Here is a 27,269-nt window from a genome sequence, read left to right as displayed (position 1 = left end):
TGAGACTAGTGCATGATTTGAGATGGGCCGCGGTAGGCTTAAACATTCTTAAATTTCTTAACATCCTACACATTTTGTCTTCAAAAATAGTTCAATTTCATGAGTATGTAAGTTTGCTTGTCGGATTCACTCCAAATTCGGAGATAATTGCGTTTGAACACCTGCTGCACGGAATGGTGTCACTTCAACCTGTTGTAGTTCTCATCTCATTAAATTTTTCAATAAAAAAAGTTGATCTCTTCATGAAGGAAGGTCCTCTCTATTTACTGACCAAACAGGAAAAAATTTGGTTAATGTTTTCTGGTGGAATCAGGAATTTCTTGAAACACCCTGATATAGGCCTACATTTGGATCAAAACAAGTCATGTACGCCATTTAACAGGCCTGGGATTTCTTGTATCTATCAGTTTCTCCATAGACAATACGTGTGTGAGTCCACGCACACAGTGAATGAAAAATCGTTCTAGTGGAAACTGTATTGACAGTGGGCATCCCTAAAGCAGATCACACTAGTGCGCACACACTAGATTTCCTTTCCGCTTGACCTCACTTGAGGTGTTGGAGAGTATCCAAGCAGAAGCAGAAGCAAAATGCGCTAGAAAAGAATTTAGTAGTGTATTATTATGAAAATAACCACTTTCCTTGAGCCATAGTGTATCGGGAACTAACCCTTTGTTATGCTAAATAGCCCTCCTAATTTGACGTGTTGAAGGCCACAGTTGCCATACTTCAGTAAACATCAAAAGAGAAGCTGTTTTCTATGTCAAAAATTGATTAGCGCACTTGTGTCTTGTGCTCTGGTCTTGTGTATAACATCTATGTAATGTTGATTTAGATTACACCAGCGGTATGATAGGACGAGGGATATATGAGAACTATCAGATGGAAGGGAATATGAAGTGTAGGATTATGATGACACGACATAATGAAGAGAATTGACGGAGAAGCAATGGTGGAAAGGAGATTATGATTGTTTTCAGTTTACATCGGAGATATTATAGGAGCAGATAATTACAACTTAAGTCATATTGTTACATTACGTTTATTAATGCCTTATAGCCCTAAACGAAAGGGGTGATGTGCACCATACTGCATGACAACAGGGTTTGTCCAGACGTCTGCACGGAAGATATTATTCCTATAGACTGAGTGTGTAAGTCGTTTGCTTCAGATGTCTCCACGGAAGATATTATTCCTATAGACTGAGTGTGTAAGTCGTTTGGTTCAGATGTCTCCACGGAAGATATTATTCCTATAGACTGAGTGTGTAAGTCGTTTGGTTCAGATGTCTCCACGGAAGATATTATTCCTATAGACTGAGTGTGTAACTCGTTGGGTTCAATTTGATTTGACCGACACATAGCTCTGTATTCTGAAAACGGAAAACAAAATAAGGAAGAGTATCTAAGAGCTATAATACCAAAGATTTGAGCTGACGTCCATTGGTTTACGCTGATGGATACAGTGCCCATGTGTTTATTAACTTTGTTATGATTTGGGCAGTACAAAATATGCGAGGTCATTACTCCTATAATACTGTGTAACTCGTTTGGTTCAATTTTGGATTTGGTTGACACGTAGATCTCTTTTGTGAAATCGAAAAACAAAATATATAATACTCATTAATAGAACAAAAGTCTTAGAGCCATCAAAATACTTTGAGCCAAAAACCATTTACTTATTGTTGATGAATACAATGACCATGCGTGTATTAACTGTGTTGATGACATAAGTGCTAAATCATTTTGGGCAAGGTCATACAAAGATCTAACTTTCATGAAGGCAAACATTAAGCTCTTTTTGGCGGGAAAACAATAAGAGACAACAAAGAACTAATTATGTTATCGGAAGAAAAGGCGCCGACTGAAGGCAGTATTGACGAACAGCAGGACGGCATGGAAAAGATTCCCGATAATGAAAATACCAGTCGTTGGAAAGATGTTTTTAAAATCAACCGAACGATGCTTAAATACAAAATATTCTATCTCTTCTTCATCGGAGCTGGTGCATCTATCATCACCTTCCTACCATTACAAATGAAACAATTAGGTTTGTCTCCAAGTAGAATAGGTCTTGCATCTTCCGTACGGCCATTTACTTCTGCCATGTCTACGGCAATCATAGGGGTGGCGTCTGATAAATTAGGCTATCGTCGCGCATGGATGATTGGTCTTTTGATGGCGATGTTAGGCAGCGGAGTTGCACTTAGTCTTCTGCGAAGTCCGGAACTAGCACCATGTGAAGGCATTAACGATACAAACTCAACCTTGACTAAAAGATCATTAATAAGCGGTGAATATAATTACAGAAAAGTTGGTATAGAACGACGTGACGTGACGTCATCTACAAATACGTCGAAACATACAGGAGCCAAGTATAACGAAGAAGGAAACATTAATTCAAAACAGCCCCAGGATCTTTACGAAGACAGGAGTTGGCAGTACGATCCCCATGGCGTATATCGTGTCTTCATTGAGGTATTAGTTATTGGCAGTATATTTGATATGACCATGAGTCCAGTTTACGCTATAGCAGACGCTTCTGTTATGGTTGCTTTAACACGTGACGGGAACGACGTGTCGGAGTACGGTGGGACGAGAGGATGGGGGAACATTGCTTGGGATCTTGGGTAAGTAGGATGTAAAGACTTAGGCTAAACTCCTAAATCTGTTATTACTTACGCACGTACTTAACTACGTAACGGTAGATGGTGAAGGGAACGACGTGTCGGAGTACGGAAGGACACGAGGATGGGGGATGTCCCCGGGGATGTCGCTTGGGATTTGGGGTAAATAGGGCTAGGCTGAAGTCGTTCAATATTTGAACTTACCTCACTACGTTGCGGTAGATGGTGAGTGACTGGGGGAGTGCTAGATTGACTCCTTCAATCCTTCAGCATTACGCACGGTTGACGTACTTGATGGTGACTGAAACAAACGAAGAGAGGCTAGTAGTCTTAGGTACGTTTGAACGTTAGGGTGTTTGCTGGATTGAAACTTAAGTAAGTTATGACGTGGTAAGGACTGAAAACAATAGAGACATGTGGTATGAAGTAAGTTTGGGCGAAAGGGAGGGGGCTAGATTGAATCCCTCGGTTGTTCAACATTACGCTCAGTCGCTGTATTTGATGATGACTTAAAACAATAGACGACTGGTATCAGGGTAAGTTATGTATACTGCGCCAAAAAAGTATACTTGCACTTGGAAGATTCTAAATTTAAAACTAAACCATGTATGGGTAGGCCTAAATGATGTTTTAAAATAGATGCGCTCTCTAATCCTGCATATTATGACGCCCCGTTGAATCCAACGTGGCCTCAAGAAGTAAAGTTACACGAATTTTTATACGAAGGCCCGGTTTTAAAAGTGACCAAAAATTTCGCATGCATTGATATAGCTATTTCAACTGCAACAAATTTTAAACCTAGACATTAAACTCTAATCGAATGTCTGACATCAGGTCTATACATTTCAAATAAGGTTTTCATAAAGCTTTTCACGTTTTGACACTTTTAAATTTGCTTTGAATTCACCAGGGGATTTTTGACAGGTTTTCTGCTTCAATTTTCCCGCCATAATATCATCCAATGTGGAGTGTCGTTGACGAATGCTAATTACGTCATCGTCCTTATACCCTTTGGTCTGTTAATGATTGGATCCTTGGCGAGTCTTCCAAGCCTGCGCCTTTCGGTAAGTATAATGATGATGAAAATGATGATTATGATGATGATGAAAATGATGATGATGACGATGATGATGATGATGATGATGATGATGATGATGATGATGATGATGATGATGATGACGAAGAAGATGATGAAGATGATGATGATGATGTGCGATCTTGAAGCTTATGGAATGATGTAGGGCCGTAGTGGATAGCGACAACCTGTCTGCTCTGAGGATCAACGTCAAGTGTGGATCAACGTCTAGGCGTTGTACCTGTGCGTAGCGCACTATAAATCACTGCGCTTTGTTATTATTATTTATACAGAATTCTGATTACAATGATACAGGAACTCAACATGCTCAATGGAAACATTTGAAGATTTTACTAACACCGCATTATTTTATCATGTTTACCGCCATACTCTTCTTTGGTATATGTAATGGAGCTGTATGGGGATTCCTATTCTGGCATCTGGAGAATTTAGGTAGTTATATTGTTTTCATACACTCTTACATAGCAGGAACTAATCAGGAAAAAGGTTACAAAAATGCGAATCATGCATTAATTACATATAATGCACGGGCGCGACTCAGCCCACTACCATGACTATTCGCAGTGCTTTCGGACACGTTCGTTGTTATTGCGGTTTGATGCATTGATATGATGTATTTTCCAACATTTTAGTGGCACACAGCGTCATCATCCCTCTATCTTCGTGTCAGAAATTGCCATGATAGTAGGCCGAATCCACTAGTTCTTGAACAGCCACGCATGGCGATTTTGTTCCGCCGTGTTTAATTAATGAAGTTCCGAGGCTAAGTATAACAAAATACGATTGTCGCACACCACCACTGACCTCGGCACACCACCTGTTAGATATGTTTCTCTCCCACTACGCATGCGCCGTTACTACTTACAGACTCATTTTACGACTGCGCAGATTGATTAGCTGGAAAACGTTACTTATTCAAGAAAATGTGAATTTTTTTTGGTCAGTTTTTCTTTTACGCATACGCACGTTGGGTTTTTAATACGCAGACTAGACTAAAGAATATCATATTCTTCCAACACATATATTCAAGTGCAAGCCACACAATATGTTTTTACAGAAAAGCAAAAATAACTGGAGTTTTGAGAAATAGTCATTCAAAGATCTAACTATGAATAGCAATAGGATATGACACCACCATTAAAGTAGCATGCATCAGTTCAGTTTTCAGTTCAGTTTTATTTCAGTTATTTGCATGACTCGGGTAGCTCATATAGACCTACGTGCTGAAATCACCACGCCCCTACTTATACCCGCATGCGAAGCATGGACGGGTATATTGCCATCCTGTGGTTTCTTCTTCTTCTCCTCCTCCTCCTCCTCCATCAAACACATTCTGTCAAGGCTAGCGCTACAACTACAAGGGCCCCAGGGCCCATATGTGGTACACTTATGGGCCCTACCCCGTAGATTTATCCTTTGCACATCTTGGCCCCAGAGGTCAAAGGTCACGGGTCCCAGGGGCCCAAATGTGAAAATACAAAGCATGCTGTTTCTCATCAAATGCAGCAGCCTCAGGGCCCTGAATTGGTACACTGATAGCTCCACTGGTACTCTATATATACAAGTATACATGAGCCCCATATGTCATATATTATGGGCCCCAGGGCCCCAAAAGTTAAAATAAGGGGCAACAGGTTAACAAGGCTAACTATAAAACTACAAGGGCACTGGGGCTCATATGTGGCACATGTATGGACCCTAAGTTGTAAATGTGCCTTTTGCCATTTAACTAGTAAAAAAAATCAATCCCTGTATCAATGGTATCGATTGCGCCATACGTCATACTTTAGTAACTTATTCACGCATGGTTTGTAACCAATTGACTTTATGTTGTGATCATTTAATATCGTGGTTTCGAACACAGAGAGCACTGAACCAGTACACCTGGAAATGATCGATTTAGATGTCCGACTAGTATTACGGTGAATTGAGATGAGAGATAAAACATATCAATATCAACTGGACTTTATAGCTCTATAATTTGAACTTTAAAATCTACTTATATTAAAACACACGACATTGGGATTTTACAATTTGTTCAGTTCCGTAATTTCCGGAATATAAGCCGCGGCTTATACGTTATTTTTGGAGCCGCCGAAAGTCAGTGCGGCTTATACGGCGGTGCGGCTTATACAGCAACGTTTGAAGCAGAAAAACACACAAGAAAAAAAAAAAACCCGACTCGACCGCTGGTGAGTGAGCCAATCGACAAATTGTTCAAAATCATCAAAACATCGTTTACCGCAAATCCTCTTTTATGTCAGTTCATTCATGGAGATTTTGATTGACAGTCTCATTGATTGACTGACATGACTTGAGTATTATCCCCGGGAAATTATCAACGGACGCCGCCGTCATTCCCGTCCCAATTTAATCATGATCGCATTGATGGAATTATCATTCAATCATTCTCATAATTGCAGCGATTTAATAGAAAGTGTAAACAAATTATTGTAAATTTTTCTTGCACTTTTAATTTGATTCTTGTACAATTGTGAAGTTTGAGTAAAATAAAATATGGTTGTTCGTTTTTATTAATATTATAAAAGTTTCATATCTGTCATGTTTGATCGATCCTTGAAAGCAAATTATGTAGGAGCCCTACCTCACACTCATGCACTGGCGTGGCGCGTTGGCTCTCATTCAGCCCTCAGCCAACTAGCAAATAACTTTCCATATTACTGGTAAAATGCCCGTATTTTGTAGTAAATCACTGTACAACAAGAACAATTCACATTTTGTTTTCAAATAACTCCAAGAATGAATTGGCCATTAAATATCCACGAAAAGTTGAATTTCTGGTACCACACATCGGGTACTTTCCCCGGGTGCTTGTCCTCATTACGGTAATTATTCATACACAAAAGCGGGAACCCGGTTCTGCCCATGCGCACGTTGAAAGTAGACATTTTTGGTAAACAACTTTACGAGGGACCTTGTATTATAAAGCATGATCATGATATTATGCGCTACGCGCTAGTGTGTGTTTCCCGGGCCCGGCCATGTTATTTTAGATATAGGCCTACATGTATTTCATTTGTAAAATGCTGAATATTTTGCAATAGTGTCATCTTGTATAATTATGGTCCACCTGTTTTTAGCCCTTTTTAATTAATATAAGCTCGATTATTCTCATTTGATGTTTGATTTATTTGAGATCATTAATCATAATTTATGACAATGATATTTGCAAAATAGAAAACCGTTTGTAACTATACCATTTTAACACCACAGAATGTATATTCGTACATTTTTGATGGTATATATATCGAACAGACAATTATATAGTTATGTGACCTCTGTGTCGAAAGCGCCACCTAACTCTACTATATAGTTATGTGAAAGTAGTATTTCTAGTATTTGAGCGTGCACGTATTATCTAGAATCTATTGTTTAGCGTGCGGGTTTTAGATAATGCTTTGTTTAGCGTGCATGTTTATATAATTTGGGCTATGAAGGGTAGTTCGCGAAAATAATGCACGGGAGAAGAATACATACCGATGAATAGAAACGGGCACTAGAAGTGTATATGAACCCCATGTGTCACATAATAAGGGCCCAGGACCCCAAACGCTAAAACATAGCGCCGGTCGTTACTCAGTAAATAACGCAGCTAGAATGTCCAGCTTGAGTCTGCTGATAACACTTGAGAATTATATTTCAACATATGCAGATGAGCCCCATAAGCCAAATATTATGGGCCCCAGGCTCCAAATGTTAAAGCAAAGGGCCGGCCGTTTTTCATTAAATAAAGCTGCTTCAGAGCTCAGAGTCTGTACACAGATTGCACCTGAGAATTACATTGTTATATGTACATATGTGCCCCATATGTCACATAATATGGGCCCCCAGATTGCACCTGAGAATTACATTGTTATATGTACATATGAGCCCCATATGTCACATAATATGGGCCCCAGGGCCCCAAGCGCTAAAACATAGGGCCAGCCTTTACCAAGTAAATAAAGTGGCTACAGTGCCCAGCTTGAATCTACTGATAGCACTTGAGAATTATACTTCAACATATGTACATGAGCCTCATACGTCAAATATTATGGGCCCCAGGGCCCCAAATGTTAAAAAGGGCCTTCCGTTTATCATCAAATAAAGCAGCTTCAGGGCTCAGAGTTTGTGCACAGATTGCACCTGAGAATTATATTGTTAATAACACCCATCCCACCCCATCCCATACACGTAGGACTAAACAGACAGATTCACAGACAATAGCGTAATTATAATATAGATGACATAAACGTTAAGGCTGTTCCAGTTAAACTACATACCCATTGGCTGTTCTATTTATTTTACATACTCCCTCTGAAATGGCCACAAAATAGGCTGTTCCATTTAATTTACATACTCCCTCTGAAATGGCTGTTCCATTTAATTTAAATACTCCCTCTGGAATAGCTTTCCGCTAATCAAATTGCATATTGTGAATTTCAATAGCGTATTAGGCCTATAATAATTATAGATGATGAAAATTGAAAATACCATGTGTGAAGCGTTAAGGCTGTTCCATTTAAATTACATACCTTTGGCTGTTCCATTTAATTTACATACTCCCTCTGAAATGATCCCAAAATAGCTGTTCCTTTTAATTTACATACTCCCTCTGAAATGGATGTTCCATTTAATTTACAAACTCCCTCTGGAATAGCTTTCCCCTAATCAAATTGCATAAGTGAATTTCAATCTATCAAATTGCATAGCTTCACTGTGAATTAGATTAGAGAGACTGACAACAGCAAGTCCTCAGCAAATAAAGACTGTAATAGTGACGGGTATTTGCCTTCCAGGTTATATATAAATTGGTACGTACTCGGTATATATTTGTGAAAAAATGGCTACTAAATTCTCAAGACAGGTCGTTGGTTGAAATAACGATAAAAATAAGTTAATGTCACTGTGTATAATGGAATACTTCTACTTTTTAAAATTTCAAATGAAATAAGACGACACAGTAAGCATAATATTAGACAACTATCCATTTACCACACGGAATAAAGCAAATGATTCTATCGGGCTCAGTCAAATGAAATAAGACGACACAGTAAGCATAATATTAGACAACTATCCATTTACCACACGGAATAAAGCAAATGATTCTATCGGGCTCAGTCAAATGAAATAAGACGACACAGTAAGCAGAATATTAGACAACTATCCATTTACCACACGGAATAAAGCAAATGATTCTATCGGGCTCAGTCAAATGAAATAAGACGACACAGTAAGCAGAATATTAGACAACTATCCATTTACCACACGGAATAAAGCAAATGATTCTATCGGGCTCAGTCAAATGAAATAAGACGACACAGTAAGCAGAATATTAGACAACTATCCATTTACCACACGGAATAAAGCAAATGATTCTATCGGGCTCAGTCAAATGAAATAAGACGACACAGTAAGCATAATATTAGACAACTATCCATTTACCACACGGAATAAAGCAAATGATTCTATCGGGCTCAGTCAAATGAAATAAGACAACACAGTAAGCATAATATTAGACAACTATCCATTTACCACACGGAATAAAGCAAATGATCCTATCGGGCTCAGTCAAATGAAATAAGACGACACAGTAAGCATAATATTAGACAACTATCCATTTACCACACGGAATAAAGCAAATGATTCTATCGGGCTCAGTCAAATGAAATAAGACGACACAGTAAGCATAATATTAGACAACTATCCATTTACCACACGGAATAAAACAAATGATTCTATCGGGCTCAGTCAAATGAAATAAGACGACACAGTAAGCATAATATTAGACAACTATCCATTTACCACACGGAATAAAGCAAATGATTCTATCGGGCTCAGTCAAATGAAATAAGACGACACAGTAAGCATAATATTAGACAACTATCCATTTACCACACGGAATAAAGCAAATGATTCTATCGGGCTCAGTCAAATGAAATAAGACGACACAGTAAGCATAATATTAGACAACTATCCATTTACCACACGGAATAAAGCAAATGATTCTATCGGGCTCAGTCAAATGAAATAAGACGACACAGTAAGCATAATATTAGACAACTATCCATTTACCACACGGAATAAAGCAAATGATTCTATCGGGCTCAGTCAAATGAAATAAGACGACACAGTAAGCATAATATTAGACAACTATCCATTTACCACAAGGAATAAAGCAAATGATTCTATCGGGCTCAGTCAAATGAAATAAGACGACACAGTAAGCATAATATTAGACAACTATCCATTTACCACACGGAATAAAGCAAATGATTCTATCGGGCTCAGTCATGGGTAGTTGTCCAAGATTCTGCTTTGTGCTAAGACAACAGATATTATCGTCCACGGTTGTTTGATGGGATCATTTATTAGTTTTTCAAACAAAACATCATGTATAACCAAATTTTAGGCTTAAACAGCTAAAGGTGACATCGTGCTAATGTATACAGATGCTTTTGAGTCGTTTTCAACTTTAATGTCCCCTATTTTACAAAATTATTCACTTTTATAGTATTTTTTACAGCTTTTTTGGATTAAATATGTATGTATTAATACCAAAATTGGTGGCGCTATTTAGTTACTGGAAATTACCCTTTCAAGCTTTTAATACAAATAATTCCTTTTATTGTTTGATAAAATATGTTTATAAAAGTTCCTTGTTGCTTGTTACACCTATTCCAGCTGTTTTAATGGCGGTATTAATCACCAAAACCTTGCAAATAAAGAAATATGATTTAGGATAAATAGCGCCATCTATAGTTTGCATTTAGTTAATAATGAAGCCAATTCTATATACATCAAACAACCGTGCGTCATGGTCATGTGGAGTAGACACTATGATCCACAACATGCTAATCTATCAAGGCACAGTTCTCTAACCCCAATATATTTGCACATTCATTGAATGAACTTTGAAAATTTCTGTGCAAAAACTCATACTCTGAAACTTGAGGTCAAATTTTGCACTATGATTGTTTAATTGAGGTTATTGTGCTATGCCAGGGAACTATGCCATTGGGATGAGGTAATTATGGTCCTAGTGAGAGTTCTATATTCTAATATTAGGTAGGAAATAGTAAAGTGGGGATTCAATTCTCTGCTCTCTGTCCTTTCTTATTTGGTACCAGGTCTCGAGCTAACAACAATAAAATGTAATATATATTTGTTTAATTAATATTTTAAAAAAAACACCCTAATAGATTTTTTCAATAGTGATATCATTCGTACTATGACGCTAGATAATAATAAATGTCACACAAATGTTGAAATCTTCTAATCCAATTTATTATATCTATATTTACTAGGTGCTACGCACGGCTTACTGAGTTTTGTCTCGCTATTCCAAGCTGCATCTGAAATTCCCGCCGGATATGCAAGTAGCCTCTCAATTAAGTACTTAGGCTATTGGAATAGTCTTAATGTGGGATTTTTAACTTACACCGTGAGATTTTTGTGGATATATATTACTAAAAATCCATGGTGGATTGTGCCTACAGAAATTCTGAATGGTAAGTATTATCGGCTAGGAATTTATGGTGGCTTGTACCAGAGATCCTTTAATAATGAGATAAGACACTCTCTACAAACTGCCTATACCATGCTATACAGCAGTTGAAGACAGGCAATTCGCAAGCGTCGTCGCCGGCCAAGTCTTACTACGATCGTGTAATGAGAAGATACCATAGAGTCCTACATAGAGATCTGAGGAAGAGACGGTCCGAATTGACCTAGTGACCTATAATTTATAGGAGAATCACATTTTTGTACCGCTCATAACAAAACAAAGAGTATAAGTCCGCCCACCGCTGTCAATCATTCTAATGAACAAATAAACAAGCTCTGGCAATGACGTAATCCTAATTATAAATGAGAAAATCACATTGCACATGTACTGTCTGCTGTACTAGATGTCTTCCAACAAGTGCCGGAGTGTCGCGGTCCTGCTTGTACCCACAGAAATCCTTGATGGAAAGTATATCATATATCGGTTATGAATCCACTCGCACCTGTACACATACACAAGCATGACAGGTGATGAGTGCAACCTGCTTATAGTGTGGGGTTTTGGCCCATCGCTGTAGTAATTAATCCTGTTACATCACTACTTTTACGGCGAGTACCATGAGTACCGGTACTGTTTTTTCATTGTTTTCACCCCTTTTTCTTTGTCTTTAAAGGTTTTGCATTTGCTCAAACCTGGAACGTATTAATATCCTACATGAGTAACGCTGTACCTGCTAACCTGTTCGTCACCGTTTGCGGCTTTTGCTCCGCTTTATACTTCGGCATCGGCGTCGCCCTAGGATATCTCACTACTGGTTGGCTTGTGGAGCATTTTGGTGGCGCAGCGACTTTTGGTTACTATGGAATAGTTAGTTTCATACTTTCATTGATATTTGCTGTACTAATCAGGGTAGGTATGTTCTTCTTTGCAATCAATCATTCACTGTTACACATTATTATTAGAGAATTTGCGAAATGAAAATTTACTTCAACTTCTATGGCAACTTCACATATATGTATTGGATTTCTTGCTCAAATTTAACTCGAACGTCTGAGTGGTTAAACTCGGGACATGTGTATCAATGGGCGATCAAAAGAGGGCATGTATGGGTGATTAGAAGAGGGCCGCGCAAGCGACTGCGAGCAAAATTTCTCTATTTTGTTTGGTCAAGTACGTGGGTTTTTGGTCACGCTTCAAGACAAAAAACATTACCTTAAGCGCTTAGTTTGAATAAACACGAGTGACGCGCTGGTTATAGTTTCATACTGTCATTGATATTTGCTGTAAGTTATCCTTATAAACCTCATGTTGTTCAAAGCGATAAATAAATCGTTCACCATTATCATCTTTAAAAGTATGTATTATGGAATGGTATTTGCTATAATGGTTGCTTATCAGCAACACAAGCATCACACAGGCTACTGGAACGTCGTTGCCAAATACTGGCATGTTGGGAAAGACAGTATATCCAAAAATAGCCAAGGTCCGCAATGATGTCTACAACACAAACTTTTCTTTAAAAACACTTTTCTTTAAAAACACCCCTCCTAAAGTAGCATCATTATGTATTTTTAATCATAGATTGTGATAGTACCAACAGTTACATTTGATGACGCAACGTCAGACACAGACGGTACCGATAAGATCAGTCCAGTAATGCCGGTCAAATCGAAGACAGGCGGGGAGAAAATTGTACTTCTTTCAAAATAGAAACTTTATCTATGTGAGTGAGGAAGTAATTTATTGATAATTATGAAGAAATCCTGAAAGATTTTCAGATGAGGAATTCAAAGAATACCTTCATTCATAAGTCGTGTTTTAATATGGAGCCAGGTGCCACTAGACTGGGTCACTGGACCCATCGACCTTCAACTCCGCCAATGACCCAATTTACCCAATACACATTCTTTCTCTCTCTCTCTCACACACTCTCTCTCTCTCTCTCTCCCTCTCTCTCCTTCCTTCCTTCCTTTCTCCTTTCTTTCTTTCTTTCTTCTTTCTTTTTTCTTTCTCTTCCTTCCTTTCTTTCAGTATTTTTAGTTTATTTATTTATTTATTTATTTATTTATTTATTTATTTATTTATTTATTTATTTATTTATTTTCACTATTGTTCAAATTATTATTGTTCAAATTATGAACCGTAAATTGTTTTCACTATATTTAAACTAAACGCGTCAGATCATTGTTGGAAACTCTTTATTAAGTCTGAAACAGGCACTACCCCCTCTACTGTATTGGACAACATGAGTTTCATGAATTATAAATCAAACGAGGCGCTCTCGCATATCGAGACTATTACGTAGTTCTATGTGCGAAATATTATGATTCCGCTATACGCCGTAGAAGTGACGTAGTTAATCGGATTAACTACCATAGCAATAGATGAATACAATTTTGACTATACCGCTCTGCACTACAACGTTCACGCGGTACCGATACATTGAACCATATATGCCAAAGAAAGGCTAATCACTCGCACCTGTAAGATAAGTATCTTTGAAAAGAGCGGTATTGTATTCAATCTATGTTTGCTGACATACACAGGTGATAGTGCAATCTGCTTGTAGTGCAGGGCGGTCTATTCAAAAATTGTATTCATCCATTGCTATGGTAGTTAATCCGATTATGACGTCACTTCTACGGCGTATAGTTCCGAACGAACCAGTGATTTTTCTGTTAGGCCTATACCTAAAAATTCAATTTGAATATTGGTGTGTCAAATGTTTGGAATTATCAGTGGCGCAGCCAAGAGAACAAGAGGGAGTTTACCTGTGGAACATCTTGTCTCCTGTGGGATTGTGATCGGCAGATTTGTTTTAGATTTTTAGACCTTTGTTGACAATTTATGACAATTTTTGTGATTTTGACCACCCGCCCCCCGCCACCCCCCACACACACACACCGTTACGCTTCTGTTTTCTAATGAAATTGTAACGCCGGCCCAGATAGCAACACTACGTTGGCCCAACGTAGGCGAACTGACCTTACTACGTTGGGCCAACGTTGCTTTTCGACGTTGGCCCAACGTGCTTTTTGCCGGGCAGCCAACCACCACAACGTTGGGCCAACGTCGATCCAACTTTGACCCAACCGCAATACAAATGTAATTAGCCAACGTTGATCCAACCATTGGCAAACAAGCCCGATGAGAAAAAAAGAAGAAAAAAATCAGTTACTTGTGTATACTGTGCTTACTTTAAGTCTTAAATTACCTGGCTCTCTAATTTACAACGAAGACAAATTAACTACCTTAAGGGGGTACTACACCCCTGCCCAATTTTGTGCATCTCTTTGCATTTTTCTCAAAAATTATAGAGCATTGGTGACACGTAAGATATGTATATTATAGGGGCAAGGACTACAACTGCTACACTGGACATTTTATTTCAGCACAGACAACAGTTGTGGAGTTACAGTCAAAAATGAGGGAAAACCAATATTTGATCAATAAATCAATAACAACTTGCCTTGAGTTGCTGAATTTTCAGTGCAGTAGTTGTACAGTCCTTGCCCCTATAATATACATATCTTACTTGTCACCAATGCGCTATAATTTTTGAGAAAAACGCAAAAATAAGCAAAAAATTTGCTAGGGGTGTAGTACCCCCGTAAATTTACACAAGTCACTTACCTTAGTACCTACCGGGATTCGAACCAGGGACCTTCTGTTTATAAGCCTGATGCTCTACCAATTGAGCTAACTGGGATTACATAGTTGAATAAGTGTTTGAAGTTAATATAAGCTATATTTTCATGACTAAACCTGCCAAAGTGCATCTTTTTAGGGATATTGATCAAATTTACTGTGAATATTGATAACATTTGCTATAAATGTTGATTAAAAAAAGAAATAATATAAAAATATAATTCTAATTGTTGATTTAATTCCAAAGCAATATTGTTATTACATGTATTATAATTACATACCTAGTAGGGTATAAGCATTATCATTATTATCATCATTATTATTATCATTGTCATTATTATTCATTATGCCTATTATTATTATTATTGTTATTTATTATTATTATTATTTGATATTATTTAATATTATTATAAGTTTATCTGGTGGGGCTTTTATAGTCTTGATTTAATTTAATTTAATGATCATTTCCATGACTTGAACAACAGTTTATACCATCGTTGGTCCAATGTTGGGATTCCAAACGTTTGTGTGACGACACACACCGACATCGCCTGGCTATTAATTATTTGGTGCAGCAGAGACACTAAAATGAATACACGGGATCGATACACGTGAATTGCTATGCACGATTTTGATATCAGACGAAAATCTTCGGATACCGGGTTAGAAAATGATGAATATCTCCCGTAAATGATTTCGTATAAACAAACCAGATGTGGTTCCTTGCACATGAATATATATTTTGAACAGATATGATAGTCCTTAGCTTGCGCTTTGAGACAGTAGCTTGCGTCTTGAGTCAAAAACTAACAATAATTCCGCAATAATTCTGATTTATATGTGCCGAATTATATAGCGCAGTGTATAGGCCAATCGTGAAGGTTGTCAAAAAGAATATGACCTATGGCATACCATGCTTGACTGACACACAGCGAGGTGAGTCACCGAGCTAATCGGGGCTATTGTCAGTAGCCTTAGTCAGATGTCCTTCGGCCTATTATATTTAACAGGTCGATATGTATAATGGCCATGTGTGGCGGTGGATTCAATCTACCATGGCGATTTCTGCCATGAAGATATCGGGACGATGACACTGTGCGACATTGGCCCAACCTCCACGTAACAACCGTCATTTTACGACTGGCTGGCTACGTTGGTGCAACGTTGGCATACCAACTATCACTTTAAGGTTGGCACAGCAACGTTGGCCCATCCTCGGCGTACCGACCGTCATTTTAAGGTTGGCTTGCTATGTTGGCTCGACGTTGGCATATCGACCATCATTTAAGGTTGGCACAACAACGTTGGCCCAACGTTGGCATACCGACCGTTATTTTAAGGTTGACTGGCTACGTTGGCTCGACGTTGCATACCGACCACCATTTAAGGTTGGCAAAACAACGTTGGCCCAACGTTGTCATGTCGACCGTCATTTTAAGGTTGGCTGACTACGTTGGCTTGACGTTGGCATACCGACCATAATATAAGGTTGGCATAACAACGTTGACCCAACGTTGGCCTGACGTTCCCATACCAACCATGACTAAAGGTTAATGGCATGTCAATGTTGGTCCAACGTTGGCTTGGCCATTACTGGTCGAACACGATAAGAGTTCGGTTAATATTACATAGACAGTTTTCTGATAGCGCTCTCATAGGTCTTTGAACCTGTCTGCAGCCCTCTAGCTTTAGATTCAACAAGTTACTTTTTTTGGGGGCGGGGGGCGGTGTACAACCTTAAAGTAATTATTTTGTGTAAGCTAACCATAAGCCTATTCGTAACCCTAATCCTAACACTAACTCTAACCCTAATCCTAACCCTAAACTAACCCTAACCAATCAATGACAGTGGCTGTTTCAAGTCTATAAGCCTCCTTGCATGATCGCCTCCTTGCATGTTCAGACCCCGGCCCTATTGGGTAGCCGTGTTAACGTGCCTAAGACTGAAATCCTATCGTATTCGACCAGTAATGGCGTCGGCTTACCGACCGCGACCATGCCGACCATTGCCAACGTTGGGCCAACGTTGTCTTGCTATCTGGGGGGTTTATACTGTGTCTTAATCAAAAGTTGGACAAGCTGCGTCAAAAACAGGTAAGCCCTAATATCAACATTCCGGAAATGTGACAATATCATGGAGGGGGAGGTGACGTGTATTGATATTTTGTCTTCTGCCTTCTTGACAGTTGTCTTCTGTATATTGTTGTTAAAATTAGACCTGTTCATTCAATCCATTAATGGAATTATAAATAAATGAAATTAATATGAATGAATGAACTTGAAAGTAAAACAGTAAGAATCAATTTCGTCCATTTCTTATTTGGTTGTAAGGAGTCTATGTTTATAACACATAACATGTTTCATTTTAAACATCCGTATCGCTATGCAAAATTAGCCCTTTAAGGTTATTACATGGGTTTTTAAAGGCTTTATTCCAGAGGGGCGTAAATCAATAACATAAACAGCCATGCAGAAACGAATGAACTGAAGCGTACTTAGTATTAACCCATATACATCGGCCAACAAACCTGAAACCACCACCATGATCCTCGTGAGTCATCCTATGGGCTGGGGGGGGCAATGGACCTGATGGGGGGGGCAATGGACCTGATGGGGGGCAATGGACCTGATTGGGGGGCTATTTTCACATGGAATTTTCTAAATTCTAAAATCAATTGTGGCATTTAAAATTATCCTTGATATCTTTGGTCAAATAATTTATTTATTTTCATGATTGTGCAATAATATACAACAATAACTACAACAACAATAAACAAAAACAACAAGCAATACTAATTATTTCTAAATCGAATTTGGGAAACACATTAGGGAGTGATCGTTATTTACGACAGGGGGGGTAATGGGCGTTTTGAGGGGGGGAATCCGAAATCTTTTTTGGGGCTTGAGGGGGAATGCGAAATTTTTCGTTGAACCAGGAGGGGGGAATGTTAAGTTTTAAATGGAAAAATTCGAGAAAACAAGGGGGGAATCTGAAAATTTTGAGCGGACGCGAAGGGGGAACGCGAATTTTTGTGTCGATATTTTTTCCAAAACGCCCATTACCCCCCCCCCCTGCCGTAAATAACGATCGGTCCCTTAATGGATAAGACTTAGGCCTACAAATTTCTGAATTATATGATGAAAAAACTGGGGAACAATCACTTTCTCTCTTTCTTCCTTTCTTTCCTTTTAGTTTGTTTCCTTTTCTCTTTCTTTCTTTCTTTCTTTCTTTCTTTCTTTCTTTCTTTCTGTCTTTCTATCTTTCTTTCTTTTTCTTGGCTTTCTTTCTTTTTCTTTCTGTCGATGATCGATCTTTATTTATTAATTTATTTCTTGCTTTCTTTCTTCCTTCCATTCTTTCATTCTTTCTTTCTTTCGAGTTCTTTCTTTCTTACCTTTTTCTTTCTTCCTTTCTTTCTTTCTTTCTTTCTTTCTTTCAGTATTTTTTCAGTATTGTATATATATCTTTTTTATTTTTTTATTTTTGTATTTATTTATTTATTTATTTATATATTTATATATTTATTTATCTATTTATTTATTTGATTGTTCCTGAAATGAAGAAATGAAATATACATTGCTCCTGTCAAATTTAGATATGAACCGTAATTTGTTTCACTATATTTAAACTAAACGCGTCAGATCATTGCTGGAAAATCGTTATTAAGTCTGAAACAGGAACTACGCCCTCGATATACTACGAGTTGGACGACTTGAGTTTCATGAATTATAAATCAAACGAGGCGCTCTCGCATATCGAGACTATTACGTGCGAAATATTATGATTCCGCTATAGTTCCTAACGAACCAGTGATTTTTCTGTTATACCTACAAATTTGAATCTATAAATTTGAATATTGGTGTATCAAATGTTTGGAATTATCACAATTCAGTGGCGCAGCCAAGAAAACAAGAGGGAGTTTCCCTGTGGAATATCTTGTCTCCTGTGGGATCCTGATCGGCAGATTTGTTTTATAGATTTTGAGACATTTGTTGACAATTTATGACAATTTTTGTGATTTTGCCCCCCCCCCCCCCACACACACACACCCACCCCCACCTCTGAAAAACCTGGTTACGCTTCTGTTTTCTAATGAAATTGTAACGTCGGGTTTATACTATGTCTTAATCAAAAGTTGGACAATCTGCGTCAAAAACAGGTAAGCCCTACTATCAACATTCCGGAATTGTGACAATATCATGGAGGGGGGGGGGGGGAGGTGACGTGAATTGATATTTTGTCTTCTGCCTTCTTGACAGTTGTCTTCTGTATATTGTTGTTAAAAATTAGACCTGTTCATTCAATCCATTAATGGAATTATAAATAAATGAAATTAATATGAATGAATGAACTTGAAAGTAAAACAGTAAGAAACAATTTCGTCCATTTCTTATTTGGTTGTAATGAGTCTATGTTTATAACACATAACATGTTTCATTTTAAACATCCGTATCGCTATGCAAAATTAGCCCTTTAAGGTTGTTACATGGGTTTGCCCCCCCCCAAAAAAAAAAAAAAATCCATATCTTCAATACAAAATTTTCAATTGACCATCGGCTTTTCCTCCCTGCTACATACACTTTAAGAATATGTCATTAGATTTATATAATTTACTTCGAGGACTGTTATATATCAAAAATTTGAAAATATCAATTTTTTATAATTTGTCATAAAATTTGTATTATATTGTGATTTTCAAAAAATGAAAATTATTTGATTTCAGAAAGACATGCTTCGTATTCAGAATGCAATTCGATAGGTCTGAGGTGCTCTCATGTCCCACAAAAATACTGTCGAAACGCAATAAACGCTCATTTTAGATCCCTTAAGGTTGTTACAAGGGTTTTCAAAGGCTTTATTCCAGAGGGGCGTAAATCAATAACATATTGAGCCATGCAGAAACGAATGAACTGAAGCGTACTTAGTATATTAACCCATATACATGTACATCAGCCAACAAACCTGAAACCACAACCATGATCCTCCTATGGCTGGGGGGGGGCTATTCTTATATGGAATTTTCTAAATTCTAAAATCGATTGGGGGCATTTCAAATTAATAATAATAATAATAATACACAGATTTAGAGAGCGCTTTTTAAATGAAGAAACAAAGCGCTATGGAAAAGGAAAAATGCAAGAGGGAGGAAACATTAGGTGAAAAGGTGAGTTTTAGGTTCTTTTTGAAAGTTTGGACATTGGGAGAGTCACGAATGTGGGAAGGCAAGCCATTCCATAGAACAGGGGCAATGATGGAAAATGCTCTGTCACCAGCCAACTTGTGGGATCTTGGAATGGAAAGACAAGTGGCAGCAGTAGAGCGCAAAGAGTACCCAGAATGACGGGTGTGAAGGATGGAGGACAGGTATTCAGGTGTAGATGAAGCAAGAACCTTATAAACATGGACGAGAGTGCGGAACTGGACACGTTTAGCAACTGGAAGCCAGTGCAGACTATGAAGCAAAGGAGAAGTATGCGTATATTTTGGTTCTCTGAAAATGAGTCTGGCGCACTTGTTCTGGAGAAGCTGTAGGCGGGTGAGGTTTTTCTGGGAGATGCCATTAAGCAAGGAGGAGCAGTAATCAATCTTGGACAGGACAAGAGTCCTAACCGCATTGGTACACGCATCAAAACTTAGGAATCGCCTAATCCTCCAAATATTGCCAATCTGCCAGTTCAAAGTTTTGGACAAATGTGCAACATAACTGGACATCTTCATGTCATGGTCAAAAATGACCCTAAATTCTTTATGGATGAAGATACAGAGATCTCCACCCCATCCAAATAAAGGGTGAGATGCTTGAGATTAATGTAGTGATAATCAGAAGAAAAAAAAAAAAACTCAGTCTTCGCCATATTGAGCTTGAGCTTGTTACTGGTGAGCCAAGTTTGTAGCTCATGGATGCAGTTGGAAAGTTTGAACAAGGCACAAGCTGCATCACCCGGGATGGCAGGATTAAAGGTGATAATCAGCTGAACATCATCAGCATAGAGGTGATATTGGAGGCCATGATTACGAATAATGTTCCCGATGGCATGAGTGTAATAGGTGAACAATATCGGGCCAATGACCGATCCCTGGGGGACACCATAAGGCAGATGAACCTTATCAGAATAGCATCCCTTCACAAAGACCTGACTACTGCGATTTAACAAGGTAGGACTGGAACACTCTATGGACATCACCAATGATGCCAAATTCTTGGCTCAACCGCTGCAACAGAATACGGTGATCCACCGTATCAAATGCGGCAGTCAAGTCCAGTAACACCACAAAGACAGCCCTGTTGTCATCAATAGCTCTGAGGATGGTATTATGAACAGCCAAGAGTGCTGTCTCGGTGCTGTGAGCAGCCCGATACGCTGACTGCAAAGGCTCAGCCAGTTTATTGCACTCGACATACTCGGTGAGCTGAACACTGACAACCTTCTCAATCAGTTTACCAACAAAGGCCAGATTGGAGACAGGCCGGTAGTTCGAGAGCTGCTGTTTGTCAAGGGACACCTTTTTTAGCACATGCGTGATGGTAGCCCTACGTAGTTCAGCAGGAAAGCAGCCAGAAAGGAGGGAGTTATTGACGATCTTAGTAAGAATAGGGAGAAAGATATGGATATGTTTCTTTAACAACCAGGTCGGGAGGGGGTCTAGGTCACATGACTTGGAGGTCCATGGCGTTATTATTTTAGATAACTCTTCTTCAGACACAACTTCAAATTTGTCAAACGAGCATTGCAATGTGCTAGATGTAGAACATTGAGAAGTGGTGTTTGAAGAGGTAGCATGGACAGCATCAACATCAGCACGAATTGTTTCTACTTTACCAATGAAATATTTACAGAAATCATTAGCTAATGTAGCTGGAGAGCTACAATCAGGAAGGTCACGTGAGGTCTTATTCAAAAGAGCATTTATAGTCTTATACATGTCCTTAGTGTTACAATTGAGTAGCCTTTCATTATAAAAAGATGATTTCTCTTTGCTAATGGTTGTTGCAGCTTCCCTCTGGGAATCAATATAGGCTTGACGGTCAACTTCAGTCCTTGTTTTACGCCAGCGCCGTTCACTCCGCCTACGTAAGCGTCGCGCATCCTGAACAGTTTGATTAAACCATTCAGGTTTGACGCGAACGGTACATGGTTTTTCTTTGGCAGGTGCATGGGTCTCAAGTACTTGGCTACAGGTTTTGTTATAAAACTGGACAAGGTCTACATGTGCTTCATCCATGGAATCATCAGTGGTATTGAGCTTGAACACAAGGTCTTCCTCAAAAGCAACAGGATCAATATTGCGGAAATTAAGCGCTTTGTACGCATTGGTGGCTCTGACAATTGACTGCTTCTTAAAATCAATGTCACAAAGTATGAGAAAATGATCAGAAACATGAACAGGGTGGATGTCATATGGCTTGACAACATGATCATTCTCTTTAACTATAACCAAATCCAAAGTGTGTCCCTTAACATGAGTGGGCTCATCAAAAGTTGCTCGAAACTAAGAGACTCAAGGATAGCAAGCATAGATTTGGTGTCGCTTTCATCGGGCATGTCCATATGGATATTGAAGTCACCCAATACCACTGATCGTCCAGGCAGGAGGTCAACTGCATTGAGAAATATCTCAAAATCATGAAAGTATTGAGGCATTTGCTTTAAAGATGATGATCTATACACAACAACAAAGTAAAGGTTCTGGTTCTTCATATAAAATAATGAATGTTCAAAAGTGTCACTTTTAGGTAGTTTCTCTTCGCAGAGTTCGAGACTCAGTTGGCTCTTGAAAACACAGGCAGTTCCTCCACCGCGATGGACAGAGTTACGGGTACACCCAAAATGAGTAACCAGGAGGACACATTTGCCCAGTGATGACACGATCATCAGAACGTAGCCAGGTTTCCGTGAGGAAGAAGAAGTCCAAGTCCGCATTCAAGATTATATCAGTTATTGTGTCCCCTTTATTGCCGACAGACTGGGCATTCCATAGACCTAACTTCATGTTGCTATGGTTACCTGGTGAGTGCTCACATTGGTTTTGCTGAACAGTTTGCTCATTGGAATGAGAAATCATTGCAGGTGATGCAGATGGATCCACACAGCTCATAATTGGAAAGTTGTTTGAAAGTATCTTCTTCTTTCCTCGACGAGTTGGTTTCTGTTTATTTAAACCAAGTGACTTAATGTTGTACCAAACTTCTTGAGGCAGTCTACATGTAGTTGAAATACCAGTATTGTACTTAAGGAGATCACTCCTAGTATAACACATTGTGGTAGAGTGATAATCAGCTGGATTATCACACAGATAAGTACTTTGAAGATGAAAATATTGATCATTCAGATGATTAGACTGATCAATTGATGGAATAACAAGTGTAATTATCCTTGATATCTTTATTTTTTATTTATTTTCATGATTGTGCAATAATATACAACAATAACTACAACAACAATAAACAACAAGCAATATTAATTATTTCTTAATCGAATTTGGGAAACACATTAATGGATAAGACTTAGTAGGCCTACAAATTTCTGAATTATATCATGAAAAAACTGGGGAAAAACAATCACTTTCTCTCTTTCTTCCTTTCTTTCCTTTTTGTTTGTTTCCTCTTCTCTTTCTTTCTTTCTTTCTTTCTTTCTTTCTTTCTTTCTTTCTTTCTTTCTTTCTTTCTTTCTTTCTTTTTCTTTCTTTCGATGATCGATCTTTATTTATTTATTTATTTGTTCCTATTTTTATTTCTTCCTTTCTTTCATTCTTTCTTTCTTTCAAGTTCTTTCTTTCTTTCCTTTTCTTTCTTTCTTTCTTCCTTTCTTTCTTTCTCTTTCTTTCTTTCTTTCTTTCTTTCTTTCTTTCTTTCTTTCTTTCTTTCTTTCTTTCTTTCTTTCTTTCTTTCTTTCTTTCTTTCTTTCTTTCTTTTAGTATTTTTTCAGTCTTTAATTATTTATTTATTTATTTATTTATTTATTTATTTATTTATTTATTTATTTATTTATTTATTTATTTATTTATCTCTATATTTATATACTTATTTATTTACCTATTTATATATTTGATTGTTCCTCAAATGAAGAAGAAATGAAATATACATTGCTCCTGTCAAATTTAGATATGAACCGTAATTTGTTTCACTATATTTAAACTAAACGCGTCAGATCATTGCTGGAAAATCGTTAGTCTGAAACAGGAACTACGCCCTCGATATACTACGAGTTGGACGACTTGAGTTTCATGAATTATAAATCAAACGAGGCGCTCTCGCATATCGAGACTATTACGTAGTTCTATGTGCGAAATATTACGATTCCGGAATAGTTCCGAACGAACCAGTGATTTTTCTGTTATACCTAAAAATTTAATTTGAATATTGGTGTGTCAAATGTTTGGAATTATCACAATTCAGTGGCGCAGCCAAGAAAACAAGAGGGAGTTTCCCTGTGGAATATCTTGTCTCCTGTGGGATCCTGATCGGCAGATTTGTTTTAGATTTTGAGACATTTGTTGACAATTTATGACAATTTTTGTGATTTTGCCCCCCCCCCCCACACACACACACACCCCTCTGAAAAACCTGGTTACGCTTCTGTTTTCTAATGAGATTGTAACGTCGGGTTTATACTATGTCTTAATCAAAAGTTGGACAAGCTGCGTCACAAACAGGTAAGCCCTACTATCAACATTCCGGAATTGTGACAATATCATGGAGAGGGGAGGTGACGTGAATTGATATTTTGTCTTCTGCCTTCTTGACAGTTGTCTTCTGTATATTGTTGTTAAAAATTAGACCTGTTCATTCAATCCATTAATAGAATTATAAATAAATGAAATTAATATGAATGAATGAACTTGAAAGTAAAACAGTAAGAAACAATTTCGTCCATTTCTTATTTAGTTGTAATGAGTCTATGTTTATAACACATAACATGTTTCATTTTAAACATCCGTATCGCTATGCAAAATTAGCCCTTTATTACATGGGGTTTTAAAGGCTTTATTCCAGAGGGGCGTAAATCAATATCATAAACAGCCATGCACAGGCCCGTACGCAGGGGGGTGCACCTCCCCAAATTTGCAAAAGTATACAAAAAGTCCCAAAATATCAGAATTTGCGAGCGAAGCGAGCAAAAAAATCATGTTTTTACGCTTTTTTGGTCAAAAAAGGTTCAAATTTGGGGAAGAAAGCCCACTTTTCACAAAATCGCCCCCCTTGGAAAAAAGTCCACTTTTTCAAAATCATCACCCCCCCCCCCAAAAAAAATCCTGCGTACGGGCCTGGCCATGCAGAAACGAATGAACTGAAGCGTACTTAGTATATCAACCCATATACATGTACATCAGCCAACAAACCTGAAACCACAACCATGATCCTACTATGGCTGGGGGGCTATTTTATATGGATTTTCTAAATTCTAAAATCGATTGTGGCATTTAAAATTATGTTTGATATCTTTGGTCAAACAAATTATTTATTTTCATGATTGTGCAATAATATACAACAATAACTACAACAACAATAAACAACAAGCAATATTAATTATTTCTAAATCGAATTTGGGAAACACATTAATGGATAAGACTTAGTAGGCCTACAAACTTCTGAATAACTGTATATAATGAAAAAACTGGGGAAAACAATCAATCACTTTCTCTCTTTCTTTCTTTCTTTCTTTCCTTTTTGTTTGTTTCCTTTTCTCTTTCTTTCTTTCTTTCTTTCTTTCTTTCTTTCTTTCTTTCTTTCTTTCTTTCTTTCTATTTCTTTCTTTCTTTCTTTTGCATGTTTTCCTTGAATGAAGAAGAAATAAAACGGTCAACATGAAACATAGCAAAATGTACAGCATTAGGCCTATTTTGACGAAATGCGTGGCATTTTTATTTTGAATAGGCCTAAAAGGAAAATCGCCTTAAATCGGCATTGGGTCTCAGGGTGTTGGGTCTGAAACAGTCACTACGCCCTCTAAGACGGCTTGGATCCATATCAGATAAAGGGTACATGATGAAAACTTGAGTTACATTATAAACATGCAAACTGATTCCATCCAATAATATGTTATTTGCATGAAGTATTCATCCCACCAACCCCAAGAGGAGCTGTGATTGTATAGACCTAATCTGTTGTATAAAGAAAGGTGAAATCCCAAATACGAATGGCAACGAAAAACAGGAAACCCACACGTACTCACCCCGGTATACTTGTGTGTCTGTAAGACTTGTGTGACTTTTCTTTTTGACCCGACGGACACGTGACGGACGCCTGACGCGATGACGGACATCTTGTGTGTCTTCTTGACATCTTGTGTGTCTTTCTTGTTGTTGTCACTGGTTGTTGCTTGTGTGCCTTTTTCAAAACCATTAAAAATAACCTCTATACCCACTCTATACCCATCTTCTGTGTCTGGACACACAAGTAAAAATCGACACAAAAGCACTCCAAAAAAGACACACACAAGCATAGCCTCGTGAAAGCCGTTCTACGAGCACGACCTACCCAGATTTTGTCATCTTGAAATGACCCCTTAAATGAGCTTTGAACATGATTTTGTGAGTATCCTATAGACACTGGCGATAGGTACAGAATATTTGAATGTTGTGGAAAAGATGCATTTTCAAGCTCTTTGGTAAATGCAAATGACCTTTAATGCACTTTGACCCGGATTCTGTGAACAACCTATAGACACTGGCGATAGATAAAGCATATTTGAATGTTACATCACTCTACTATCTAATTTGTGGATGAAGATACATTTTGAAGCATTTTGTTTAAATTGTGCAAATGACCTTTAATGCCCGTTGACCCGGATTCTGTGAACAACCTATAGACACTGCCGATAGATAAAGCATATTTGAATGTTACATCACTCTACTATCGAATTTGTGGAAGAAGATACATTTTGAAGCATTTTGTTTAAATTGTGCAAATGACCTTTAATGACCGTTGACCCGGATTCTGTGAACAACCTATAGACAATGGCGATAGATGAAACATATTTGAATGTTACATCACTCTACTATCTAATTTGTGGAAGAAGATATATTTTGAAGCATTTTGGTCAAAATGTGCAAATGACCGTTAATGACCTTTGACCAAGATTCTGTGAACAAGTTTAGACACTGGCGATAGATAAAGCATATTTGTATGTTACATCACTCTACTATCGAATTTGTGGAAGAAGATACATTTTGAAGCATTTTGGTTAAATTCTGCAAATGACCTTTGACCAAGATTCAGTGAACAAGTTATAGGCACTGGCAATAGATAAAGCATATTTTTATGTTACTTCACTCTACTATCGAATTTGTGGAAGAAGATACATTTTGAAGCATGTTGGTTAAATTCTGCAAATGACCTTTGACCAAGATTCTGTGAACAACCTATAGACACTGGCGATAGATAAAGTAT

General features: G+C 37.9%; 1 protein-coding gene across 1 annotated transcript; it reads left to right on the top strand.

The window, feature by feature from the left end:
• The first annotated feature begins 1,778 nt into the window (after positions 1-1,778).
• Positions 1,779-13,174, top strand: LOC140139317 (major facilitator superfamily domain-containing protein 6-like). Its single transcript, XM_072161097.1, has 6 exons — positions 1,779-2,629; positions 3,537-3,690; positions 3,995-4,154; positions 11,030-11,233; positions 11,903-12,138; positions 12,811-13,174. Exons 1-6 carry the CDS (start codon positions 1,839-1,841, stop codon positions 12,937-12,939), a joined length of 1,674 nt encoding a protein of 557 aa, XP_072017198.1. The 5' UTR covers positions 1,779-1,838; the 3' UTR covers positions 12,940-13,174.
• The last annotated feature ends 14,095 nt before the right edge of the window (positions 13,175-27,269 follow it).

Source organism: Amphiura filiformis, chromosome 18 (genome assembly GCF_039555335.1).
Source record: "Amphiura filiformis chromosome 18, Afil_fr2py, whole genome shotgun sequence".
In the NCBI taxonomy this organism is placed as follows: domain Eukaryota; kingdom Metazoa; phylum Echinodermata; class Ophiuroidea; order Amphilepidida; family Amphiuridae; genus Amphiura; species Amphiura filiformis.
Note: the sequence above shows the minus strand (reverse complement) of the source record. Positions and strands in the feature narration are given on the sequence as shown.